Source organism: Agelaius phoeniceus, chromosome 32, assembly GCF_051311805.1.
Source record: "Agelaius phoeniceus isolate bAgePho1 chromosome 32, bAgePho1.hap1, whole genome shotgun sequence".
Classification (NCBI taxonomy): Eukaryota; Metazoa; Chordata; class Aves; order Passeriformes; family Icteridae; genus Agelaius; species Agelaius phoeniceus.
The window spans coordinates 303,238-324,971 of record NC_135296.1 but is presented as its reverse complement, the minus strand read 5'-3'; the positions used below and the strand labels follow the sequence as shown (position 1 = coordinate 324,971).

The window sequence follows — 21,734 nt, the reverse complement described above, 5'->3', positions numbered from 1 at the left end:
CAAAATTCCCCAAAATTCTCCCAAAATTCCACTAAAAATCCCCCCAAAAATCCCCAAAATTCCCCCAAAAAATCTCTGCAAATTCCCCATGAAATCCCCCCAAAACCCCCAAAATTCCCATAAATCCCCCCCAAAAAATCCCCAAAATTCCCCCAAAAATTCCCCAAAATTCTCCCCCCAAAAATCCCCAAAATTCCTTAAAAAAGCCCTCCAAAAATCCCCAAAATTCGCCTAAAAATTAAAAAAAAATCCCCAAAATTCCCGCCCAAAAAATCCTCAAAATCCCTCAAAAAATCCCCCAAATTCCCCCAAAATTCCCCCCAAAAATCCCAAAAAATCCCAAAATTCCCCCAAAATCCCCCAAAAAAATCCCCAAAAATCCCCAAAATTCCTCAAAAATTCCCCCCAAAAAATCCCCAAATTTCCCCCAAATCCCCCATGATAGTTTGAACAATCCCTAAATTCCAAAAATCCCATTCCCCCCTCAAAATTCCCATTTTTCCCAATTTTCCCCCAAATTTTCCCCCAACTTTCCCCTCCAAAATTTCCCCAATTTTCCCATCAATTTCCCATCAATTTTCCCCCATTTTCCCCAATTTCCCCCAAATTTCCCAATTTTTCCCAATTTCCCCCATTTTTCCCATTTCCCCCCAATTTCCCCCATTTCCCCCCCATTTTTCCCATTTTTCCCAATTTCCCGCATTTTTCCCCCATTTCCCCCTATTTTCCCCCCCATTTTCCCCGTTTTTTCCCCCATTTTCCCCATTTCCCCATTTTTCCCAATTTCCCCCCGTTTTTCCCCCATTTCCCCCGGTTTTGCCCCATTTCCCCCCATTTCCCCCCAAAATTTCCCCAAATTTTCCCCCATTTTCCCCCATTTCCCCCCCATTTTCCCCCTATTTTCCCATTTTCCCCAATTTCCCCCGTTTTCCCCCCATTTCCCCCCATTTTCCCCATTTCCCCCCATTTCCCCCCCTATTTTCCCCCATTTCCCCCCTATTTCCCCATTTTTCCCAATTTCCCCAAATTTCCCCAAATTTCCCCCCCCCCCTTTTCCCCATTTTTCCCCCATTTCCCCCCATTTTCCCCCAATTTCCCCATTTTCTCCCAATTTCCCCATTTTTCCCCCATTTCCCCCCCATTTTTTCCCATTTTTCCCAATTTCCCGCATTTTCCCCCCCCATTTTCCCCCCCCCATTTTCCCATTTTTTCCAATTTCCCCTCATTTTTCCCCCATTTCCCCCCATTTTTTTTTCCCATTTTCCCAATTTTCCTCATTTTTCCCTCATATTTTCCCAGTTTTTCCCAATTTTCCCCATTTTCCCCTATTCCAGGCCTTTATCTCCTGGCGGGCGCTCCCGGCTCCTCCCCGGCTCCGTCCCTGCCGGACCCCGAGGGCCAAAATCGCCGATTCCCACCCCAAAATCGCCGGCTCCGACCCCAAATTCCGCAATTCCGACCCCAAATTCCGCAATTCCGACCCCAAATTCGGAATTTCCGACCCCAAAATTGGGGATTTTGACCCGAAATTTGGGGATTTTGCCCCAAACTTGGGGGGATTTGGCCCCGAAGCGGCGGGGCCGGGCCGCGCTGGGGGCGCTGGCGCTGCTGGGCTGGCCTGGGCCGCGGCCCTGGGGCTGGGGCTCGGCAAATGTGAGGGGAATTGGGGCGAAAAACCGGGATTTTGGGAAAATTGGGATCAAAAACCGGGATTTTGGGAAAATGTGAGGGGAATTTAGGGGAAAAACGGGGATTTTGGGAAAATTGGGATAAAAAACCGGGATTTTGGGAAAATTGGGATCAAAAACCGGGAGTTTGGGGAGAAAAACAGGGGATTCTGGGCAAATGTGAGGGGATTTGGGGGAAAAACCCGGATTTTGGGCAAATTGGGATAAAAACCGGGATTTTGGGCAAATGTGAGGGGAATTGGGGCGAAAAACCGGTGATTTTGGGCAAATTGGGATAAAAATGGGGAGTTTGAGCAAATGTGAGGGGAATTGGGGGGAAAAACCGGGATTTTGGGAAAATTGGGATCAAAAACCGGGATTTTGGGCAAATGTGAGGGAATTGGGGCGAAAAACCGGGATTTTGGGAAAATTGGGATCAAAAACCGGATTTTGGGGAGAAAAACGGGGATTTGGGGCAAATGTGAGGGGAATTGGGGGGAAAAACCGGGATTTTTGGGCAAATGGGATAAAAATGGGGGAGTTTGGGCAAATGTGAGGGGAATTGGGGGGAAAAAACCCGGATTTTGGGGAAAATTGGGATAAAAATGGGGAGTTTGGGCAAATGTGAGGGGAATTGGGGGGAAAAACCGGATTTTGGGCAAATTGGGATAAAAAACAGGGAGTGTTTTGGCAAATGTGAGGGGAATTGGGGGGAAAAACCCGGATTTTGGGAAAATTGGGATCAAAAACCGGGAGTTTGGGAAAATTGGGAGAAAAATGGGGAGTTTGGGCAAATGTGAGGGGAATTGGGGGGAAAAACCGGGATTTTGGGAAAATTGGGATAAAAATGGGGATTTTGGGGAGAAAAACGGGGATTTGGGCAAATGTGAGGGGAATTGGGGGAAAAACCGGGATTTTGGGGAAAATTGGGATAAAAAACCGGGATTTTGGGGTGAAAAACGGGGATTTGGGGCAAATGTGAGGGGAATTGGGGCGAAAAACGGGGATTTTGGGAAATTGGGATAAAAACCGGGAGTTTGGGCAAATGTGAGGGGGAATTGGGGGGAAAAACCGGATTTTGGAAAATTGGGATAAAAAACCGGGGATTTTGGGAAAATGTGAGGGGAATTGGGGCAAATGTGAGGGGAATTGGGGCGAAAAACCGGGATTTTGGGAAAATTGGGATAAAAACCCGGGATTTTGGGGGGAAAAACAGGGATTTGGGGCAAATGTGAGGGGAATTGGGGGGAAAAACCCGGATTTTGAGAAAATTGGGATAAAAAACCGGGAGTTTGGGCAAATGTGAGGGAATTGGGGCGAAAAACCCGGGATTTTGGGAAAATTGGATCAAAAACCGGGATTTTGGGCAAATGTGAGGGGGAATTGGGGGGAAAAACCCGGATTTTGGGAAAATTGGGATAAAAAACCGGGATTTTGGGAAAATGTGAGGGGAATTGGGGGGGAAAAACCGGGATTTTGGGGAAATTGGGATAAAAATGGGGAATTTGGGGTGAAAAACGGGGATTCTGGGCAAATGTGAGGGGAATTGGGGGGAAAAACCGGATTTTGGGAAAATTGGGATAAAAATGGGGAGTTTGGGCAAATGTGAGGGGAATTGGGGCAAATGTGAGGGGAATTGGGGGGAAAAACCGGGATTTTGGGAAAATCGGGATCAAAAACCGGGATTTTGGGTGAAAAACGGGGATTTTGGGCAAATGTGAGGGGAATTGGGGGGAAAAACCGGGATTTTGGGGAGGAAAAACGGGGATTTGGGGCAAATGTGAGGGGAATTGGGGGGAAAAACCGGATTTGGGAAAATTGGATAAAAAAAAACGGATTTTGGGGTGAAAAACGGGAATTCTGGGCAAATGTGAGGGAATTGGGGCAAAAAAACCGGGATTTTGGGAAAATTTGGGATCAAAAACCGGGATTTTGGGTGAAAAATGGGGAGTTTGGGGCAAATGTGAGGGGAATTGGGGGGAAAAACCCGGATTTTGGGAAAATTGGGATAAAAACCGGGATTTGGGGCAAATTGTGATAAAATGGGGATTTGGGGCGAAAAACCCGGATTTTGGGCAAATTCTGGGAAAAACGGGGATTTGGGGAGAAAAACGGGGATTTTGGGCAAATTGTGATAAAAAATGTGGGGTTTGGGGGGAAAAATGGGGATTTTGGGCAAATCCTGATAAAAATGGGGATTTTGGGGGGGGGAAATGGGATTAAAATGGAGGTTTTGGGCAAATGACAACAAAAATGGGGATTTTGGGGGGGAAAAGGGGGATTTGGGGAATTCTGGGAAAAAATGGGGATTTTGGGGCAAAACACGGGAATTTTGGGCAAATTCTGATAAAAATGGGGATTTGGGCAAATTCTGACAAAAAACCGGGATTTTGGGCAAATTCTAATAAAAATGGGGAGTTTGGGGGGAAAAACGGGGATTTGGGGCAAATTGTGATAAAAATGGGGATTTGGGGTGAAAAACCCGGATTTTGGGAAAATTCCACCGAAAATGGGGAGTTTGGGGCGAAAAACCCGGATTTTGGGTAAATCCTGATAAAAATGGGGATTTGGGGTGAAAAACCCGGATTTTGGGCAAATTGTGATAAAAATGGGGATTTTGGGGAAATCCTGATAAAACGGGGATCTTGGGGTGAAAAACGGCGATTTTGGGCAAATTCTGAGAAAATGGGGATTTGGGGCGAAAAACGGGGATTTTGGGGAAATTGTGATAAAAACGGGGATTTGGGGGGAAAAAACGGCGATTTTGGGCAAATTCTGGGAAAATGGGGAGTTTGGGGGGAAAAACCGGGATTTTGGGCAAATTGTGATAAAAACCGGGATTTGGGGCAAAAAACGGGGATTTTGGGCAAATGTGAGGGGAATTGGGGGGAAAAACCGGGATTTTGGGAAAATTGGGATAAAAAACCGGATTTGGGGCGAAAAGCGGGATTTTGGGCAAATCCTGATAAAAATGGGGATTAGGGGGGAAAAACGGGGATTTTGGGCAAGTCTGATAAAACCAGGGATTTGGGCAAATTCCACCAAAAATGGGGAGTTGGGGGAAAAAAGGGGAATTTTGGGGAAATTCTGGAGAAAAATGGGCAGTTTGGGGGGAAAATGGGGAGTTTGGGGAAAAATCTGGAGAAAAAAGGGGAATTTTGGGGCGAAAAACGGGGATTTTGGGCAAATCCTGGGAAAATGGGGAGTTGGGGGAAATGACAACAAAATGGGGAGTTTGGGGGTAAAATGGGGATTTTGGGGGGAACAATTCCATGAAAAATGGGAATTTTGGGGTGGATTCTGTGGGAAAAATGGGGATTTTGGGGGGGAAAAATGGGAATTTGGGATGGATTGAATGGGGAAAAATCGGAATTTTAGGGGTGGATTTGATGGAAAATTGGAATTTTGGGGATGAATTCCATGGGAAAATGGAGATTTTGGGTGGATTTGATGGAAAATAGGAGCAAAAAGGGAAATTTGGGGGGAAAATGGGAGTTTTGGGGAGAAATTCCAACAAAAATGGGAACTTGGGGGGGGGAAATGGGAATTTTGGGGATAATTCCAGGGAAAAGTGGGAAAAAATCCATGAAAAATGGGAATTTGGGGAGGGAAAAAATGGGAATATTTGGGACAAATTTCATGGGAAAATGGGAGAAAAATGGGAATTTTGGGGTGGATTCCATGGAAAAATGGGAATTTTGGGGGGAAAAAAATGGGAATTTTGGGATGGATTGAATGGGAAAAAATTGGAATTTTTGGGGTGGATTTGATGGAAAATTGGGAACTTTGGGGGGAAAATTCCATTGAAAAATTGGAATTTTGGGGGGAAATTGCAGGGAAAAATGGGAATTTTGGAGGAAAATGGGAATTTTGGGGAAATTTCCATCAATAAAATGAGAATTTTTGGGTGGAAATGGGAATTTTGGGACAAATTTCATGGAAAATGGGAGACAAATGGGAATTTTGGGGGGAAAATTCCATTGAAAAATTGGAATTTTGGGGGAAATTGCATGGGAAAAAATGGGAATTTTGGGAGGAAAAATGGGAATTTTGGGAGGGAAAAATGGAATTTTGGGATAAATTCCATGAGAAAATGGGGAATTTTGGGAGGGAAAAAAATGGGGATTTTGAGGGGGAAAATGGGAATTTTGGGGATAAATTCCATGAGAAAATGGGGATTTTGGGGTGGATTCCATGAGAAAATGGGAATTTTGAGGGGGAAAATGGGGATTTTGGGGATGGATTTTGTGGGAAAATGGGAATTTTGGGAGGGAAAAAATGGGAATTTTGGGATAATTTCCATGGGAAAATGGGAATTTTGAGGGGAAAATGGGGATTTTGGGGATGGATTTTGTGGGAAAAAATGGGAATTTTGGGGGGAAAAAAATGGGAATTTTGGGGGGAAAATTCCATGAGAAAAATGGGAGTTTTGAGGGGAAAATGGGGATTTTGGGGATGGATTTTGTGGGAAAAAATGGGAATTTTTGGGATGATTCCATGGGGATACAAAAGTTGGGATAATTTCCATGGGAAAATGGGAATTTTGGGGATAATTTCCATGGGAATTTTGGGATAATTTGCTGGAATTTGCCTTGGCCAGACCTGGAGCTGCGGGAGGAGCTGGAGCTGCTGAGGGCGAATTTCTCCAGGATCTGGGACTCGGGTGAGAGGGGAAATCCAGAGGGGAAATGGGGGAAAATTGGGAAAATTGGGAAAATTGGGAAATTATTTTAATGTGGGAAAATTGGGGAAATTGGGGGAAACTGGGGAATAATTCAAATATGGAAAATTGGGGAAATTGGGGAAATTGGGAAATGATTTTAATGGGGGAAAATTGGGAACATTGAGAAATTGGGGAAATGGGGAAAATTGGGAAAATTGGGAAATGATTTTAATGTAAGGAAATTGGGAACATGGGAGAAAATGGGGAAATTGGGGAAATTGGGGAATAATTCAAATATGGAAAATTGGGAAATTGGGGAAATTGGAAAATTGGGGAATGATTTTAATGTGGGAAATTGGGAAATTGGGGAATAATTCGAATATGGGAAAATTGGGAAATTGGGGAATAATCCCAATATGGGAAATTGGGGAAATTGGGGAAATTGGAAAATTGGGAAATTGGGGAAATTGGGGAATAATTCAAATATGGGAAATTGGGAAAATGGGGAATAATTCCAATATGGGAAATTGGGGAAATTGGGGAAATTGGGGAATGATTTTAATGTGGGAAAATTGGGGAAATTGGGAAATTGGGGAATAATTCCAATATGGGAAAACTGGGGAAATTGGGGAAATTTAGGGAATTGGGGAAATTGGGAAATGATTCCAATATGGGAAATTGGGGAATTGGGGGAATTGGGGAATTGGGGGAATTGGGGAATAATTCAAATATGGGAAATTGGGGAAATTGGGAAATGATTCAAATATGGGGAAATTGGGAAATTGGGGAATAATTCCAATATGGGGAATTGGGAAATTAAATGTAATGTGGGAAAATTGGGGAAATGATTCCAAATATGGGAAAATTGGGAAATGATTTTAATGTGGGGAAAATTGGGGAAATTGGGGAAACTGGGCAATAATTCAAATATGGGGAAAATTGGGGAAATTGGGGAATTGGGGAAATTGGGGAATTGGGAAATAATTCAAATATGGGAAAATTGGGAAATTGGGGAAATTTAGGGAATTGGGGGAAATTGGGGAAATTGGGGAAATTGGGAAATGATTCCAATATGGGAAATTGGGGAAATGGGAAATAATTCCAATATGGGAAATTGGGGAAATTGGGGAAATTGGGAAATTATTTTAATGTGGGAAAATTGGGGAAATTGGGGAATTGGGAAATTTGGGGAATTGGGAAATTGGGGAATAATTCCAATATGGGGAAAACTGGGGAAATTGGGGAAATTTAGGGAATTGGGGAAATTGGGAAATGATTCCAATATGGGAAATTGGGGAAATTGGGGGAATTGGGGAATTGGGGGGAATTGGGGAAAATTGGGAATGATTTTAATGTGGGAAATTGGGGAATAATTCAAATATGGGAGAATTGGGGAAATTGGGAAATAATTCCAATATGGGAAATAGGGAAATTAAATTTAATGTGGGAAAATTGGGAAATTAAATGTAATGTGGGAAAATTGGGGAATGATTTAATATGGAAAGATTGGGGAAATGATTCCAAATATGGGAAAATTGGGAAATGATTTTAATGTGGGAAAATTGGGGGGATTGGGGAATAATTCAAATATGGGAAAATTGGGGAAACTGGGAAATGATTCAAATATGGGGAATTGGGAAAATTGGGGAAATTGGGGAAATTGGGAATTGGGGAAATGATTCAAATATGGAAAATTGGGGAAAATGGGGAAAATTGGGAAATTATTTTAATGTGGGGAAATTGGGGAAATTGGGGAAATTTGGGAATAATTCAAATATGGGGAAATGGGGAAATTGGGGAATTGGGAAATAATTCTAATGTGGGAAATTGGGGGAAATAATTCAAATATGGGAAATTGGGGAAATTGGGGAAATTGGGATAATTGGGGAATTGGGGAATAATTCCAATATGGGAAACTGGGAAATAATTCAGATTTGGGGAAATTGGGGAAATTGGGGGAATAATTCAAATATGGGGAAATTGGAAAATTGGGGAATGATTTTAATGTGGGAAATTGGGAAATTGGGGAATAATTCAAATTTGGGGAAATTGGGAAATTGGGGAATTGGGGAATAATTCAAATATGGAAATTGGGGAAATTTGGGAAAATTGGGGAAATTGGGGAAATTGGGGAATGATTTTAATGGGGGGAAATTGGGAAATTGGGGAAATGGGAAATTGGGGAAAATGGGAAATTGGGAAATGATTTTAATGTAGGGAAAATGGGAACATTGGGGAAATTGGGAAAATTGGGGAAATTGGGAAATAATTTTAATGTGGAAAATTGGGAAAAATAATTTTAATGTGGGAAAATTGGGAAATGATTTTAATATGGGAAAATTGGGGAAATAATTCAATGTGGGAAAATTGGGAAAATAATTCAATGTGGGAAAATTGGGGAAATGATTTTAATGTGGGAAATTTGGGCAATGATTCCAGTGTGGGGTTGGAGCCTTGGCCGGGTCTGAGGGAATGGGGAAATTGAACTGGGGGAACTGGGAGGGACTGGGGGGAACTGGGAGGGACTGGGATGGACTGGGTTAGGGTTAGGGGTTAGGAACTGGGAGGGGACTGGGAGGGACTGGGACAAACTGGGACAAACTGGGAGGGGATTGGAGGGACTGGGATTGGACTGGGATGGACTGGGACAAACTGGGAGGGGATTGGGATGGACTGGGATTGGACTGGGAGGGACTGGGACAAACTGGGAGGGATTTGGATCGGATTGGGGGGACCTGGGAGGGACTGGGTTATACTGGGAGGGACTGGGAGGGACCTGGGGTGGACTGGGAGGACTGGGACAAACTGGGAGGGGATTGGGATGGACTGGGATTGGACTGGGAGGGACTGGGTTGTATTGGGAGGGGACTGGGAGGGACTGGGTTATACTGGGAGGGGATTGGGAGGGACTGGGTTATACTGGGAGGGACTGGGAGGGACCTGGGGTGGACTGAGAGGGACTGGGACAAACTGGGAGGGAACTGGGACAAACTGGGATGGGATTGGGATGGACTGGGATTGGACTGGGAGGGACTGGGTTATACTGGGAGGGGATTGGGATGGACTGGGATGGGACTGGGACAAACTGGGAGGGGATTGGGATGGACTGGGATTGGACTGGGAGGGACTGGGTTATACTGGGAGGGGATTGGGATGGACTGGGATGGACTGGGACAAACTGGGAGGGGATTGGGATGGACTGGGATTGGACTGGGAGGGACTGGGTTATACTGGGCAGGACTGGGAGGGACTGAGACAAACTGGGAGGGACTGGGTTATACTGGAGGAACTGGGTTATACTGGGAGGGACTGGGATGTGATTAAGGGGCACTGGCATGGACTGGGAGAAATTGGGAGGGACTGGGATGGGACTGGTCCATACTGGGGAGCACTGGTCCGTACTGGTTTCTACTGGTCCGTACTGGTCCACACTGGTCCCTACTGGTTTATACTGGTCCATACCGGTTTATACTGGTTTCTGCTGGCCCATACTGGTTTCTACTGGTCCCTACAGGTCCATACTGGTCCCTACTGGTCTGTAGTGGTTCCTACTGGTCCGTACTGGTCCATACCAGCCCATACTGGTCCGTACTGGTCCCTACTGGTTTATACTGGTCCCTACTGATCCGTACTGGTCCCTACTGTTCCATACTGGTCCATACTGGTCCCTACTGGTGCATCCTGGTTTCTACTGGTCCATACCAGTCCGTACTGGTCTGTACTGGTCTGTACTGGTCTGTACTGGTCCCCTACTGGTCCATCTGGTTTCTGCTCGTCCGTACTGGTTCCTACTGGTCCCTACTGGTTCCTACTGGTCCATACTGGTTTATACTGGTTTATACTGGTCCCTACCGGTTTATACTGGTTTATACTGGTCCCTACTGGTTTCAGTGCAGCAGGATCAGATCGGGCTCCGTTTCGGATCCGGCAGCACCAACTGGAGCAGCAGGAGCTCGCTGGTAATGAACAGAATCCCCCCAAAAATTCCCCAAAATTCCCGAAAATCTCCCCCCCAAAATTCCCCAAATTCCCAACAATTCCTAAAAAAAAGAAATCCCTAAAAAAATTCCCCCGAAATTCCAAAAAATTCCCCAAATTCTCCCCCAAATGCCCATAATTTCACCCCATAATTAAAAATAAAATCCCCAAAAAATTCCGAAATTATCCCCCAAAAAATTCCAAAATTACCCCCAAAAAATTCCCCACTAAAATTCAAAAAAAATCCCCCCCCCAAAATTCCCGACAATTTCCCCCCAAAAAATTCTCAAAATTGCCCCCAAAATCCCAAAATTCTCCCCCCAAAAATTCCAAAATCCACCCTAAAAATTCCCAACATTTCCAAATAAATTTACCAAAAATCCCCCCCCAAAATTCACAAAATTCCAAAAAAAAATCCCTCAAAAAATCCCCAAAAATTTCCTGGGATTTTTCCCATTTCCTGGAGATTTTCCTGCATCATTTCCTGATGTTTTCCTGGATAATTTCCCAGTTTTTCCTAGTATAAATTTCCCATTTTTGGGTATTTTTACCCCAGAGTTGCTGTGCTGAGCCCTGGGCAGCTCCCAGAGCTTTGGGGCCGTTTCCTTGGGGCTTTCCCTGGATTTCCTGGATAATTTCCCAAATTTTCCCAGATAATTTCCCTGGATTTTCTTGGATATTTTCCCAGTTTTTCCCAGTAGAAATTTCCCATTTTTGGGTGTTTTTACCCCAGAGTTGCTGTGCTGAGCCCTGGGCAGCTCCTGGTGCTTTGGGGCTGTTTCCTTGGGGCTTTCCCTGGATTTCCTGGATAATTTCCCAAATTTTCCCAGATAATTTCCCAAATTTTCCCAGATAATTTCCCTGGATTTTCTTGGATATTTTCCCAGTTTTTCCCAGTAGAAATTTCCCATTTTTGGGTGTTTTTGCCCCAGAGTTGCTGTGCTGAGCCCTGGGCAGCTCCCAGCGCTTTGGGGCCATTTCCACAGGGGTTTTCCCATTTCCCTGGATTTCCCATGACATGATAATTTCCCAAATAATTTCCCAGTTTTTCCTGGATATTTTGCAGGATACTTTCCTGGATAATTTCCCAGTTTTTCCCAGTATAAATTTCCCATTTTTGGGTGTTTTTCCCTCAGAGTTGCTGTGCTGAGCCCTGGGCAGCTCCCAGCGCTGCGGGGCCGTTTCCCTGGGGTTTCCACAGATCATTTCCCCGGATTTCCCTGGATATTTTCCCAAATAATTTCCCAGTTTTTCCTGGATATTTTGCAGGATAATTTCCCGGTTTTTCCCGGGATAATTTCCCAGGATAAATTTCCCATTTTCGGGTATTTTTCCCCCAGAGTTGCTGTGCCGTGCCCTGGGCAGTTCCCGGCCTTGTGGGCCGGGCTGGCTCCCTCACGGCTCCAGCTGGTTCCGGTTTCCTGTGTAAATTCCTGTATAAATTCCTGTAGAATTTCCCTGGATTTTCCCGGATATTTTCCCGGTTTTTCCCGGATAATTTCCCACATTTCCCATATTAAATTTCCCATTTTCCCCTGTTTTCTCCCCAGAACAGCTGTGCCGGGCCCTGGGCAGTCCCCGGCCATGCGACCCGGGCTGGCTCCCTCACGGCTCCAGCTGGTTCCTGTTTCCGGTTTCCTGTATAAATTCCTGTATTTTCCTGTATAAATTCCCTGTATTTTCCTGGATAATTTCCCACATTTCCCATATTAAATTTCCCATTTTCCGGTGTTTTCTCCCCAGAACAGCTGTGCCGGGCCCTGGGCAGCTCCCAGCGCTGCGGCCCGGGCTGGCTCCCTCACGGCTCCAGTTGTTTCCGGTTTCCTGTGTAAATTCCTGTATAAATTCCCTGTATTTTCCCGGATATTTTCCCACATTTTCCATATTAAATTTCCCATTTTTGTGTATTTTCTCCCCAGCACAGCTGTGCCGGGCCCTGGGCAGCTCCCAGCGCTGCGGCCCGGGCTGGCTCCCTCACGGCTCCAGCTGGTTCCTGTTTTCTGTGTAAATTCCTGTATAAATTCCTGTAGAATTTCCCGGTTTTTCCCGGGTATTTTCCCAGTTTTTCCCGGATAATTTCCCATATTAAATTTCCCATTTTCCGGTGTTTTTCCCCCAGAGTTGCTGTGACGAGCCCTGGGCAGTCCCCAGCGCTGCGGCCCGGGCTGGCTCCCACACGGCTCCAGCTGGCTCCTGTTTCCGGTTTCCTGTATAAATTCCTGGATAATTTCCCGGGTTTTCCCGGATATTTTCCCACATTTCCCATATTAAATTTCCCATTTTCCGGTGTTTTCTCCCCAGAACAGCTGTGCCGGGCCCTGGGCAGCTCCCAGCGCTGCGGCCCGGGCTGGCTCCCTCACGGCTCCAGCTGGTTCCTGTTTCCGGTTTCCTGTATAAATTCCTGTAGAATTTCCCGGTTTTCCCCGCATAATTTCCCACATTTCCCATATAAATTTCCCGTTTTTCCCTGTTTTCTCCCCAGAACAGCTGTGCCGGGCCCTGGGTAGCTCCCAGCGCTGCAGCCCGGGCTGGCTCCCACACGGCTCCAGCTGGTTCCTGTTTCCTGTGTAAATTCCTGTATAAATTCCTGTAGAATTTCCCTGGATTTTCCTGGATATTTTCCCGGTTTTTCCCGGATAATTTCCCACATTTCCCATATTAAATTTCCCATTTTCCGGTGTTTTCTCCCTAGAACAGCTGTGCCGGGCCCTGGGCAGTCCCCAGCGCTGCAGCCCGGGCTGGCTCCCTCACGGCTCCAGTTGTTTCCTGTGTAAATTCCTGTATAAATTCCTGTAGAATTTCCCTGGATTTTCCCGGATGTTTTCCCGGTTTACCCGGGATAATTTCCCACATTTCCCATATTAAATTTCCCATTTTTCCCTGTTTTCTCCTAAGAACAGCTGTGCCGGGCCCGGGGCAGTCCCCGGCGTTGCGGCCCGGGCTGGCTCCCTCACGGCTCCAGCTGGTTCCTGTTTCCTGTGTAAATTCCTGTATAAATTCCTGTAGAATTTCCCTGGATTTTCCCGGATATTTTCCCGGTTTTTCCCGGATAATTTCCCACATTTCCCACATTAAATTTCCCATTTTCCGGTGTTTTCTCCCCAGAACAGCTGTGCCGGGCCCTGGGCAGCTCCCAGCGCTGCGGCCCGGGCTGGCTCCCACACGGCTCCAGTTGTTTCCGGTTTCCTGTGTAAATTCCTGTATAAATTCCCTGTATTTTCCCGGATATTTTCCCACATTTTCCATATTAAATTTCCCATTTTTGTGTATTTTCTCCCCAGCACAGCTGTGCCGGGCCCTGGGCAGCTCCCAGCGCTGCGGCCCGGGCTGGCTCCCTCACGGCTCCAGCTGGTTCCTGTTTCCTGTGTAAATTCCCGTAGAATTTCTCTGGATTTTCCCGGATAATTTCCCACATTTCCCGTATTAAATTCCCATTTTTCCCTGTTTTCTCCCCAGCACAGCTGTGCCGGGCCCTGGGCAGCTCCCAGCGCTGTGGGCCGGGCTGGCTCCCACACGGCTCCAGCTGGTTCCTGTTTCCGGTTTCCTGTATAAATTCCCTGTATTTTCCCAGATATTTTCCCTGTATTTTCCCAGATATTTTCCATATTTCCAATATTAAATTTCCCATTTTCCGGTGTTTTTTCCCCAGAACAGCTGTGCCGGGCCCTGGGCAGTCCCTGGCGTTGCGGCCCGGGCTGGCTCCCTCACGGCTCCAGCTGGTTCCTGTTTCCGGTTTCCTGTATAATTCCCCTGTATTTTCCCGGATATTTTCCCGGTTTTTCCCAGATAAATTCCCACATTTCCCATATTAAATTTCCCATTTTCCGGTGTTTTCTCCCCAGCACAGCTGTGCCGGGCCCTGGGCAGCTCCCAGCGCTGTGGGCCAGGCTGGCTCCCACACGGCTCCAGTTGTTTCTCGTTCTCCCCGGACGCTCTGAGCTGGGGCCGGGCCCTCAACGCCTGCGCGGACCTGGGCGCGCACCTGGCGGTGATCAGAGAGCAGGAGGAGCAGGTGGGGCCTAAATCCCTGGGACAGGGCCTAAAGCATTGAGACAGGGCCTAAATCCCTGGGACGGGGCCTAAATCCCTGGGACAGGGCCTAAATCCCTGAGACAGGAGCCTAAATCCCTGGGACAGGGCCTAAATCCCTGAGACAGGGGCCTAAAGCACTGAGCCTAAATCCCTGAGACAGGGCCTAAATCCCTGAGACAGGGCCTAAATCCCTGAGACAGGGGCCTAAATCCCTGGGACTGGGCCTGAATCGCTGAGACAGGGGCCTAAAGCCCTGAGACAGGGGCCTAAAGCCCTGAGACAGGAGCCTAAATCCCTGGGACAGGGCCTAAATCCCTGAGACAGGGCCTAAAACACTGAGACAGGGGCCTAAAGTGCTGAGCTGGCGCCTAAATCCCTGAGCCAGGGCCTAAATCCCTGAGACAGGGCCTAAAACACTGAGACAGGAGCCTAAAGCCCTGAGACAGGAGCCTAAATCCCTGAGACGGGGCCTAAATCCCTGGGACAGGGCCTAAATCCCTGAGATGGGGCCTAAATCCCTGAGCCAGGGCCTAAAGCACTGAGACAGGAGCCTAAAGCCCTGAGACAGGGGCCTAAATCCCTGAGCCAGGCACCTAAAGCACTGAGACAGGGCCTAAATCCCTGATCCTAAAGCACTGAGACACGAGTCTAAATCCCTGAGACAGGGGCCTAAATCCCTGAGACAGGGCCCTAAAGCACTGACCCTAAATCCCTGAGCCAGGGCCTAAATCCCTGACCCTAAATCCCTGCCCCCAAATCCCTGAGCCAGGGCCCAAATCCCTGCCCCTAAATCCCTGCGTTGGTGCCTAAATCCCTGCCCCCAAATCCCTGCCCCCAAATCCCTGCCCCTAAATCCCTTTGCCGGCGCCTCAATGCCTGTGCCGGTCCCTCAATCCCTGCCCCTAAATCCCTGTGTCGGTGCCTCAATCCCTGCCCCCAATCCCTGCCCCTAAATCCCTGATCCCAAATCCCTGCCCCTCAATCCCTGTGCCGGTGCCTCAATCCCTGTGCCGGTGCCTCAATCCCTGCCCCTCAATCCCTGTGCCGGTGCCTCAATCCCTGCCCCTCAATCCCTGTCCCTAAATCCCTGTGTCGGTGCCTCAATCCCTGTGCCGGTGCCTCAATCCCTGATCCCAAATCCCTGCCCCTCAATCCCTGTGCCGGTGCCTCAATCCCTGCCCCTCAATCCCTGTCCCTAAATCCCTGTGTCGGTGCCTCAATCCCTGTGCCGGTGCCTCAATCCCTGTGCCGGTGCCTCAATCCCTGCCCCTCAATCCCTGTGCCGGTGCCTCAATCCCTGCCCCTCAATCCCTTTGCCGGCGCCTCAATCCCTGTGCCAGTGCCTCAATCCCTTTGCCGGTGCCTCAATCCCTGCCCCTCAATCCCTGCCCCTAAATCCCTGTGCCAGTGCCTCAATCCCTGTGTCGGTGCCTCAATCCCTGTGCCAGCCCCTCAATCCCTGTGTCAGTGCCTCAATCCCTGTGCCGGTGCCTCAATCCCTGCCCCTCAATCCCTGTGCCAGCCCCTCAATCCCTGTGTCGGTGCCTCAATCCCTGTGCCGGTGCCTCAATCCCTGCCCCTCAATCCCTTTGCCGGCGCCTCAATCCCTGTGTCAGTGCCTCCATCCCTGTGTCGGTGCCTCAATCCCTGACCCCAAATCCCTGTCCCTAAATCCCTGCCCCCAAATCCCTGCCCCTAAATCCCTGCCCCTCAATCCCTGTGCCAGTGCCTCAATCCCTGTGCCGGTGCCTCAATCCCTGTGCCGGTGCCTCAATCCCTGTGCCGGTGCCTCAATCCCTGCCCCTCAATCCCTGCCCCTCAATCCCTGTGCCGGCGCCTCAATCCCCGCGCCGGGTGTGTTTGCAGCTCTTCCTGCTGGAGCACAGCAACCGCAGCAGCTCCTATTGGCTGGGGCTGAGGGACCTGCAGCGGGCGGGGCAATGGCGCTGGCTCACGGGAGAGGAGCCCACCGTGATGTAAGAACCCAATTTGGGGGAAAAACCAAAATTTGGGGAAAAAAAAACAAAATTTGGGGCAAAAAAAAAAATCACAATTTATGGGGGGAAAAATAATCACAGTTTTGGCCGAAAAAATCCCGATTTTGGGGGGAAAATTCTGATTTTTAGGGCAAAAAATTGGATTTTTTGGTCAAAAAATTCGGATTTTTTTCCTGAGGTTTGAGGGAAAAAATCGCGGTTTTCTTGTAAAAAATCAGATTTTGAGTAAAGAAATCCTGATTTCCAATAAGATTCTGATATTTGATGAAAATTCCTGATTTTTTGGATAAAAAAATAAAAAAAATCACATTTTTTGGGGAAAAAATCCCAATTTTTAGCAAAAAAAAAATTAAAAAAATCAGAATTTTTCTTTGAAAAAAATCCAGAATTCCAGGAAAAATTCCCGAGTTTTAGTTAAAAAAATCCTGATTTTGGGGAAAAAACCCCCACAATTTTGGCTGAAAAATCCCAAGCTTGGGGAAAAAACCCAAAATTTTTGGGGGAAAAAAACTTCACAATTTATGAGGGGAAAAATAATCACAGTTTTGGCCAAAAAAATCCCGATTTTGGGGGAAAAATTCTGATTTTTAGGGTAAAAAAATTGGATTTTTTGGTCAAAAAATTCAGATTTTTCCTGAGGTTTGAGGGGAAAAAAATCCCAATTTTGGGGGAAAAGTTCCAATTTTGGGGTAAAAAAATCCCAATTTTTAGCAAAAAAAAAATTTAAAAATCAGAATTCCAGGAAAAATTCCCAAGTTTTGGTTAAAAAAATCCTGATTTTGGGGCAAAAAAGAAAAAAAAAAATCGGATTTTGGGAGGAAAAATCCTGATTTTGGGGCAAAAGAAACGCCCCAATTTTGGCCAAAAAAATCCCAATTTTGGGGGAAAAAATTCTGATTTTTAGGCCAAAAAATTGGATTTTTTGGTAAAAAAAATTCTGATTTTTTTTCTGAGGTTTGGGGGGAAAATCAGATTTTTAGCCAAAAAAAAAAAAAAATCACAATTTTTCTTTGAAAAAAATCCAGAATTCCAGGAAAAATTCCTGAGTTTTGGTTAAAAAAATCCTGATTTGGGGAAAAAAAAAAATCTGATTTTGGGGGAAAAAATCCTGATTTTGGGCAAAAAAAAAAATTCACAATTTTGGCCAAAAAAATCCCAATTTTGGGGGGAAAAAATCTGATTTTTAGGCAAAAAAATTGGATTTTTTGGTCAAAAAATTCGGATTTTTTCCTGAGGTTTGGGGGGAAAAAATCAGATTTTGAGGAAAGAAATCCTGATTTCCCATAAAAATTTGGAGTTTTGGGGGAAAATCCCAATTTTTGGGTAAAAAAATCCCAATTTTTAGCAAAAAAAAAAAAAAAAAAATCAGATTTTTTCTTTGAAAAAAATCCAGAATTCCAGGAAAAATTCCAGAGTTTGGGTTAAAAAAATCCCAATTTTGGGAAAAAAAAAATCGGATTTTTTGGGGAAAAAATTAAATTACAAAAAATTGCTTTAAAAATCCATTTAAAAATTTTCAACTACTAAAAATCACAAAAAAATTTATAAAAATCAATTAAAAAATCCTATAAAAATTAAAATTATTAAAAATTGCTTTAAAAATCCACTAAAAATTTTAAACTACTAAAAATTACAAAAAAAATTTATAAAACATCCTCTAAAAATTTAAATTAAAAATTGCTTTAAAAATCCATTAAAAAAATTAAAACTACTAAAAATTACCAGAAAAATTTATAAAACTCAATAAAAAATCCTTTAAAACTTCAATTATTAGAATTGCTTTAAAAATCCATTAAAAATTTTAAACTACTAAAAATTACAAAAAAATTAATAAAAAATCCTTAAAAAAATTTAAATTATTAAAAATTGCTTTAAAAATCCATTTTAAAATTTTAAACTATTAAAAATTACAATAAAAATTAATAAAAAATCCTTTAAAAAATTTAAATTACTAAAAATTATGAAAAAATTATAAAAATCAATAAAAAATCCTTTAAATTTAATTAAATTATAAAAATTGTTTTAAAAATCCATTTAAAAAAATTCAACTACTAAAAATCACAAAAAAATTTATAAAAATCAATAAAAAATCCATTAAAATTTAATTAAATTATTAAAAATTGCTTTAAAAATCCATTTAAAAAATTCAACTACCAAAAATTACCAAAAAAATTTATAAAAATCAATAAAAAATCCTTAAAAAATTTAAATTACTAAAAATTGCATTAAAAAGAACTAAAAGTCAATTAAAACTCAAATCAATCCTAGAAATAATAAAACTCATTACCATTAATAAAAACTACCCCATAAATCCAATTTTTTACTCCATTTCTACCATGAAAAAATTGAATTTCCAGCCTGGTTTTCCCCTCAAAAATCGCTTTATTTGTGCTTTAAACCCCTTTTTTTGGGTTATTTTCATCCCTCGATTTTACTTTATCATTTTTGTGATGTTTGAATTTTGTAATTTGGTTTTTTTCGTGTTTTTTTGTGGTTTTTTGGGGTTTTTTTTTCCAGGTTTTGGGACGTGTGGCTGCAGGAGGAGCAGCGGGAGCTCGGGGGCTGCGGGGCCCTGGGGCCCAAGGGGCGCTGGGTGAGCGTGAGGTGCTCGGAGCCGCTGCGCTGGGTGTGCCAGAGACCCAACCGCTGCTGAAACCGGGATTGGGGGCAAAAATCGGGGTTTTATTAATGGGATTGGTGTAAAAAATCGGGATTTTATTAAAGGGATTGCTGTAAAAAATCGGGATTTTATGAAAGGGATCGGGGCAAAAATCCTCGGAGCCGCTGCGCTGGGTGTGCCAGAGACCCAATCGCTGCTGAAACCGGGATTTGGGGCAAAAATCGGGGTTTTATTAATGGGATTGGTGTAAAAAATCGGGATTTTATTAAAGGGATCGGGGTAAAAAATCGGGATTTTATGAAAGGGATCGGGGTAAAAATCCTCGGAGCCGCTGCGCTGGGTGTGCCAGAGACCGAATCGCTGCTGAGGGCGGGATTGGGGGAGAAAATCGGGATTTTATTAAAGGGATTGGTGTAAAAAATCGGGGTTTTATTAAAGGGATTGGTGTAAAAAATCGGGATTTTATGAAAGGGATCGGGGCAAAAATCCTCGGAGCCGCTGCGCTGGGTGTGCCAGAGACACAACCGCTGCTGAAACCGGGATTTGGGGCAAAAATCGGGGTTTTATTAAAGGGATTGGTGTAAAAAATCGGGGTTTTATTAAAGGGATTGGTGTAAAAAATCGGGATTTTATTAAAGGGATCGGGGCAAAAATCCTCGGAGCCGCTGCGCTGGGCGTGCCAGAGACGGAATCGCTGCTGACAGCGGGATTGGGGCAGAACATCCGGGTTTTCTTAAAGGGATCGGGGCAAAAGATCCGGGTTTTTTAAAGGGATTGGTGTAAAAAAATCCGGGTTTTTAAAGGGATCGGGGAAAAATGTGAGGGGGAAAATTTGGGAAATGTGAGGGGGGAAAAGGGTGGGAAACATGAGGGGGAAAGGGCAGGAAACGTGAGGGGGAAAAGGGCGGGAAATGTGAGGGGAAAAGGGTGGAAAATGTGAGGGGGAAAAGTTGGGAAATGTGAGGGGGAAATGGTGGAAAATATGGGGGGGAAAAGGGTGGGAAATGTGAGGGGAAAAAAGGGAAATATGAAGGGGGAAAGGGCAGGAAACGTGAGTGGGAAAAGGGTGGGAAATGTGAGGGGAAAAAGTTGGGAAATGTGAGGGGGAAAGGGTTATGTGAGGGGAGAAAGTGAGGGAAATGTAAGGGGAAAATGGTAGGAAATGTGAAGGAAAAGGGTGGGAAATGTGAGGGGGAAAATGTGAGAAACATGAGGGGGAAAAGGGAAATATGAGGGGGGAAAGGGTGGGAAATGTGAAGGGGAAACAGTGGGAGACATGAGGGGAAAAAGGGTGGAAAATGTGAGGGGAAAAGGGTGGGAAAGGTGAGGGGAAAAAGTTGGGAAATATGAAGGGGAAAAGGGCAGGAAATGTGAGGGGGAAAGGGTGGAAAATGTGAGGGGAAACTGGTGGAAAATGTGAGGGGGAAAAGAGGGAAATGTGAGGGGAAAATGGTGGAAAATGTGAGTGGGAAAAGGGTAGGAAATGTGAGGAGAGAAGGGCTGGAAACATGAGAGAGAAAAGTTGGGAAATGTGAGGGGAAAAGGGTGGAAAACATGAGGGGCAAAAGGGTGGGAAATGTGAGGGGAAAAGGGTGGGAAATGTGAGAGGAAAAAGAGGAAATGTGAGAGGGAAAAGGGAACTAAGGGGGAAAAGGACGGGAAATGTGAGGAGGAAAATTTGGGAAATGTGAGGGGAAAATGGTGGGAAATGTGAGGGGGAAGAGAGAAGGAAATGTGAGGAGAGAAGGGTGGGAAATGTCAGGGGAAATGGTGGGAAATGTGAGGGGGAAAAGGGCTGGAAACATGAGGGGGAAAGGGTGGGAAATGTGAGGGGGGAAAAGGCGAGAAACATGAGGGGAAAAAGGGAAATATGAGGGGGAAAGGGCAGGAAACATGAGGGGAAAAGGGTGGGAAAAATGAGGTGAAAAAGTTGGGACATATGAAGAGGAAAAGGACAGGAAATGTGAGGGGGAAAGGTGAGAAACCTGAGGGGGAAAAGGGCAGGAAATGTGAGGGGGAAAGGGTGGAAAATGTGAGGGGGAAAGGGCAGGAAACGTGAGGGGGAAAAGGGCGGGAAATGTGAGGGGAAAAGGGTGGAAAATGTGAGAGGGAAAAGTTGGGAAATGTGAGGGGGAAATGGTGGAAAATATGGGGGGGGAAAGGGTGGGAAATGTGAGGGGAAAAAAGGGAAATATGAAGGGGGAAAGGGCAGGAAACGTGAGTGGGAAAAGGGTGGGAAATGTGAGGGGAAAAAGTTGGGAAATGTGAGGGGGAAAGGGTTATGTGAGGGGAGAAAGTGAGGGAAATGTAAGGGGAAAATGGTAGGAAATGTGAAGGAAAAGGGTGGGAAATGTGAGGGGGAAAATGTGAGAAACATGAGGGGGAAAAGGGAAATATGAGGGGGGAAAGGGTGGGAAATGTGAAGGGGAAACAGTGGGAGACATGAGGGGAAAAAGGGTGGAAAATGTGAGGGGAAAAGGGTGGGAAAGGTGAGGGGAAAAAGTTGGGAAATATGAAGGGGAAAAGGGCAGGAAATGTGAGGGGGAAAGGGTGGAAAATGTGAGGGGAAACTGGTGGAAAATGTGAGGGGGAAAAGAGGGAAATGTGAGGGGAAAATGGTGGAAAATGTGAGTGGGAAAAGGGTAGGAAATGTGAGGAGAGAAGGGCTGGAAACATGAGAGAGAAAAGTTGGGAAATGTGAGGGGAAAAGGGTGGAAAACATGAGGGGCAAAAGGGTGGAAAATTTGAGGGTGAAATGGTGGGAAATGTGAGAGGAA

General features: G+C 45.3%; 1 protein-coding gene across 1 annotated transcript; it reads left to right on the top strand.

Annotated features, from left to right (window-relative positions):
- Window positions 1-438: 438 nt before the first annotated feature.
- LOC129133826 (C-type lectin domain family 17, member A-like) lies at window positions 439-19,774 on the top strand. The gene is made up of 7 exons (XM_077192216.1): window positions 439-444; window positions 1,335-1,653; window positions 6,268-6,330; window positions 10,222-10,289; window positions 14,156-14,320; window positions 16,207-16,316; window positions 18,855-19,774. The coding sequence occupies exons 1-7, from the start codon at window positions 439-441 to the stop codon at window positions 18,988-18,990; spliced, it is 867 nt and encodes a 288-aa protein (XP_077048331.1). The 3' UTR covers window positions 18,991-19,774.
- Window positions 19,775-21,734: the final 1,960 nt, after the last annotated feature.

Excerpts from the sequence above, each read along its gene's own strand:
- LOC129133826 (XM_077192216.1), top strand. Across the intron at positions 1,654-6,267 it reads GGGGCTGGGGCTCGGCAAAT|ACCTGGAGCTGCGGGAGGAG; the intron begins GTGAGGGGAATT and ends TGCCTTGGCCAG. Across the intron at positions 16,317-18,854 it reads GGAGAGGAGCCCACCGTGAT|GTTTTGGGACGTGTGGCTGC; the intron begins GTAAGAACCCAA and ends TTTTTTTTCCAG.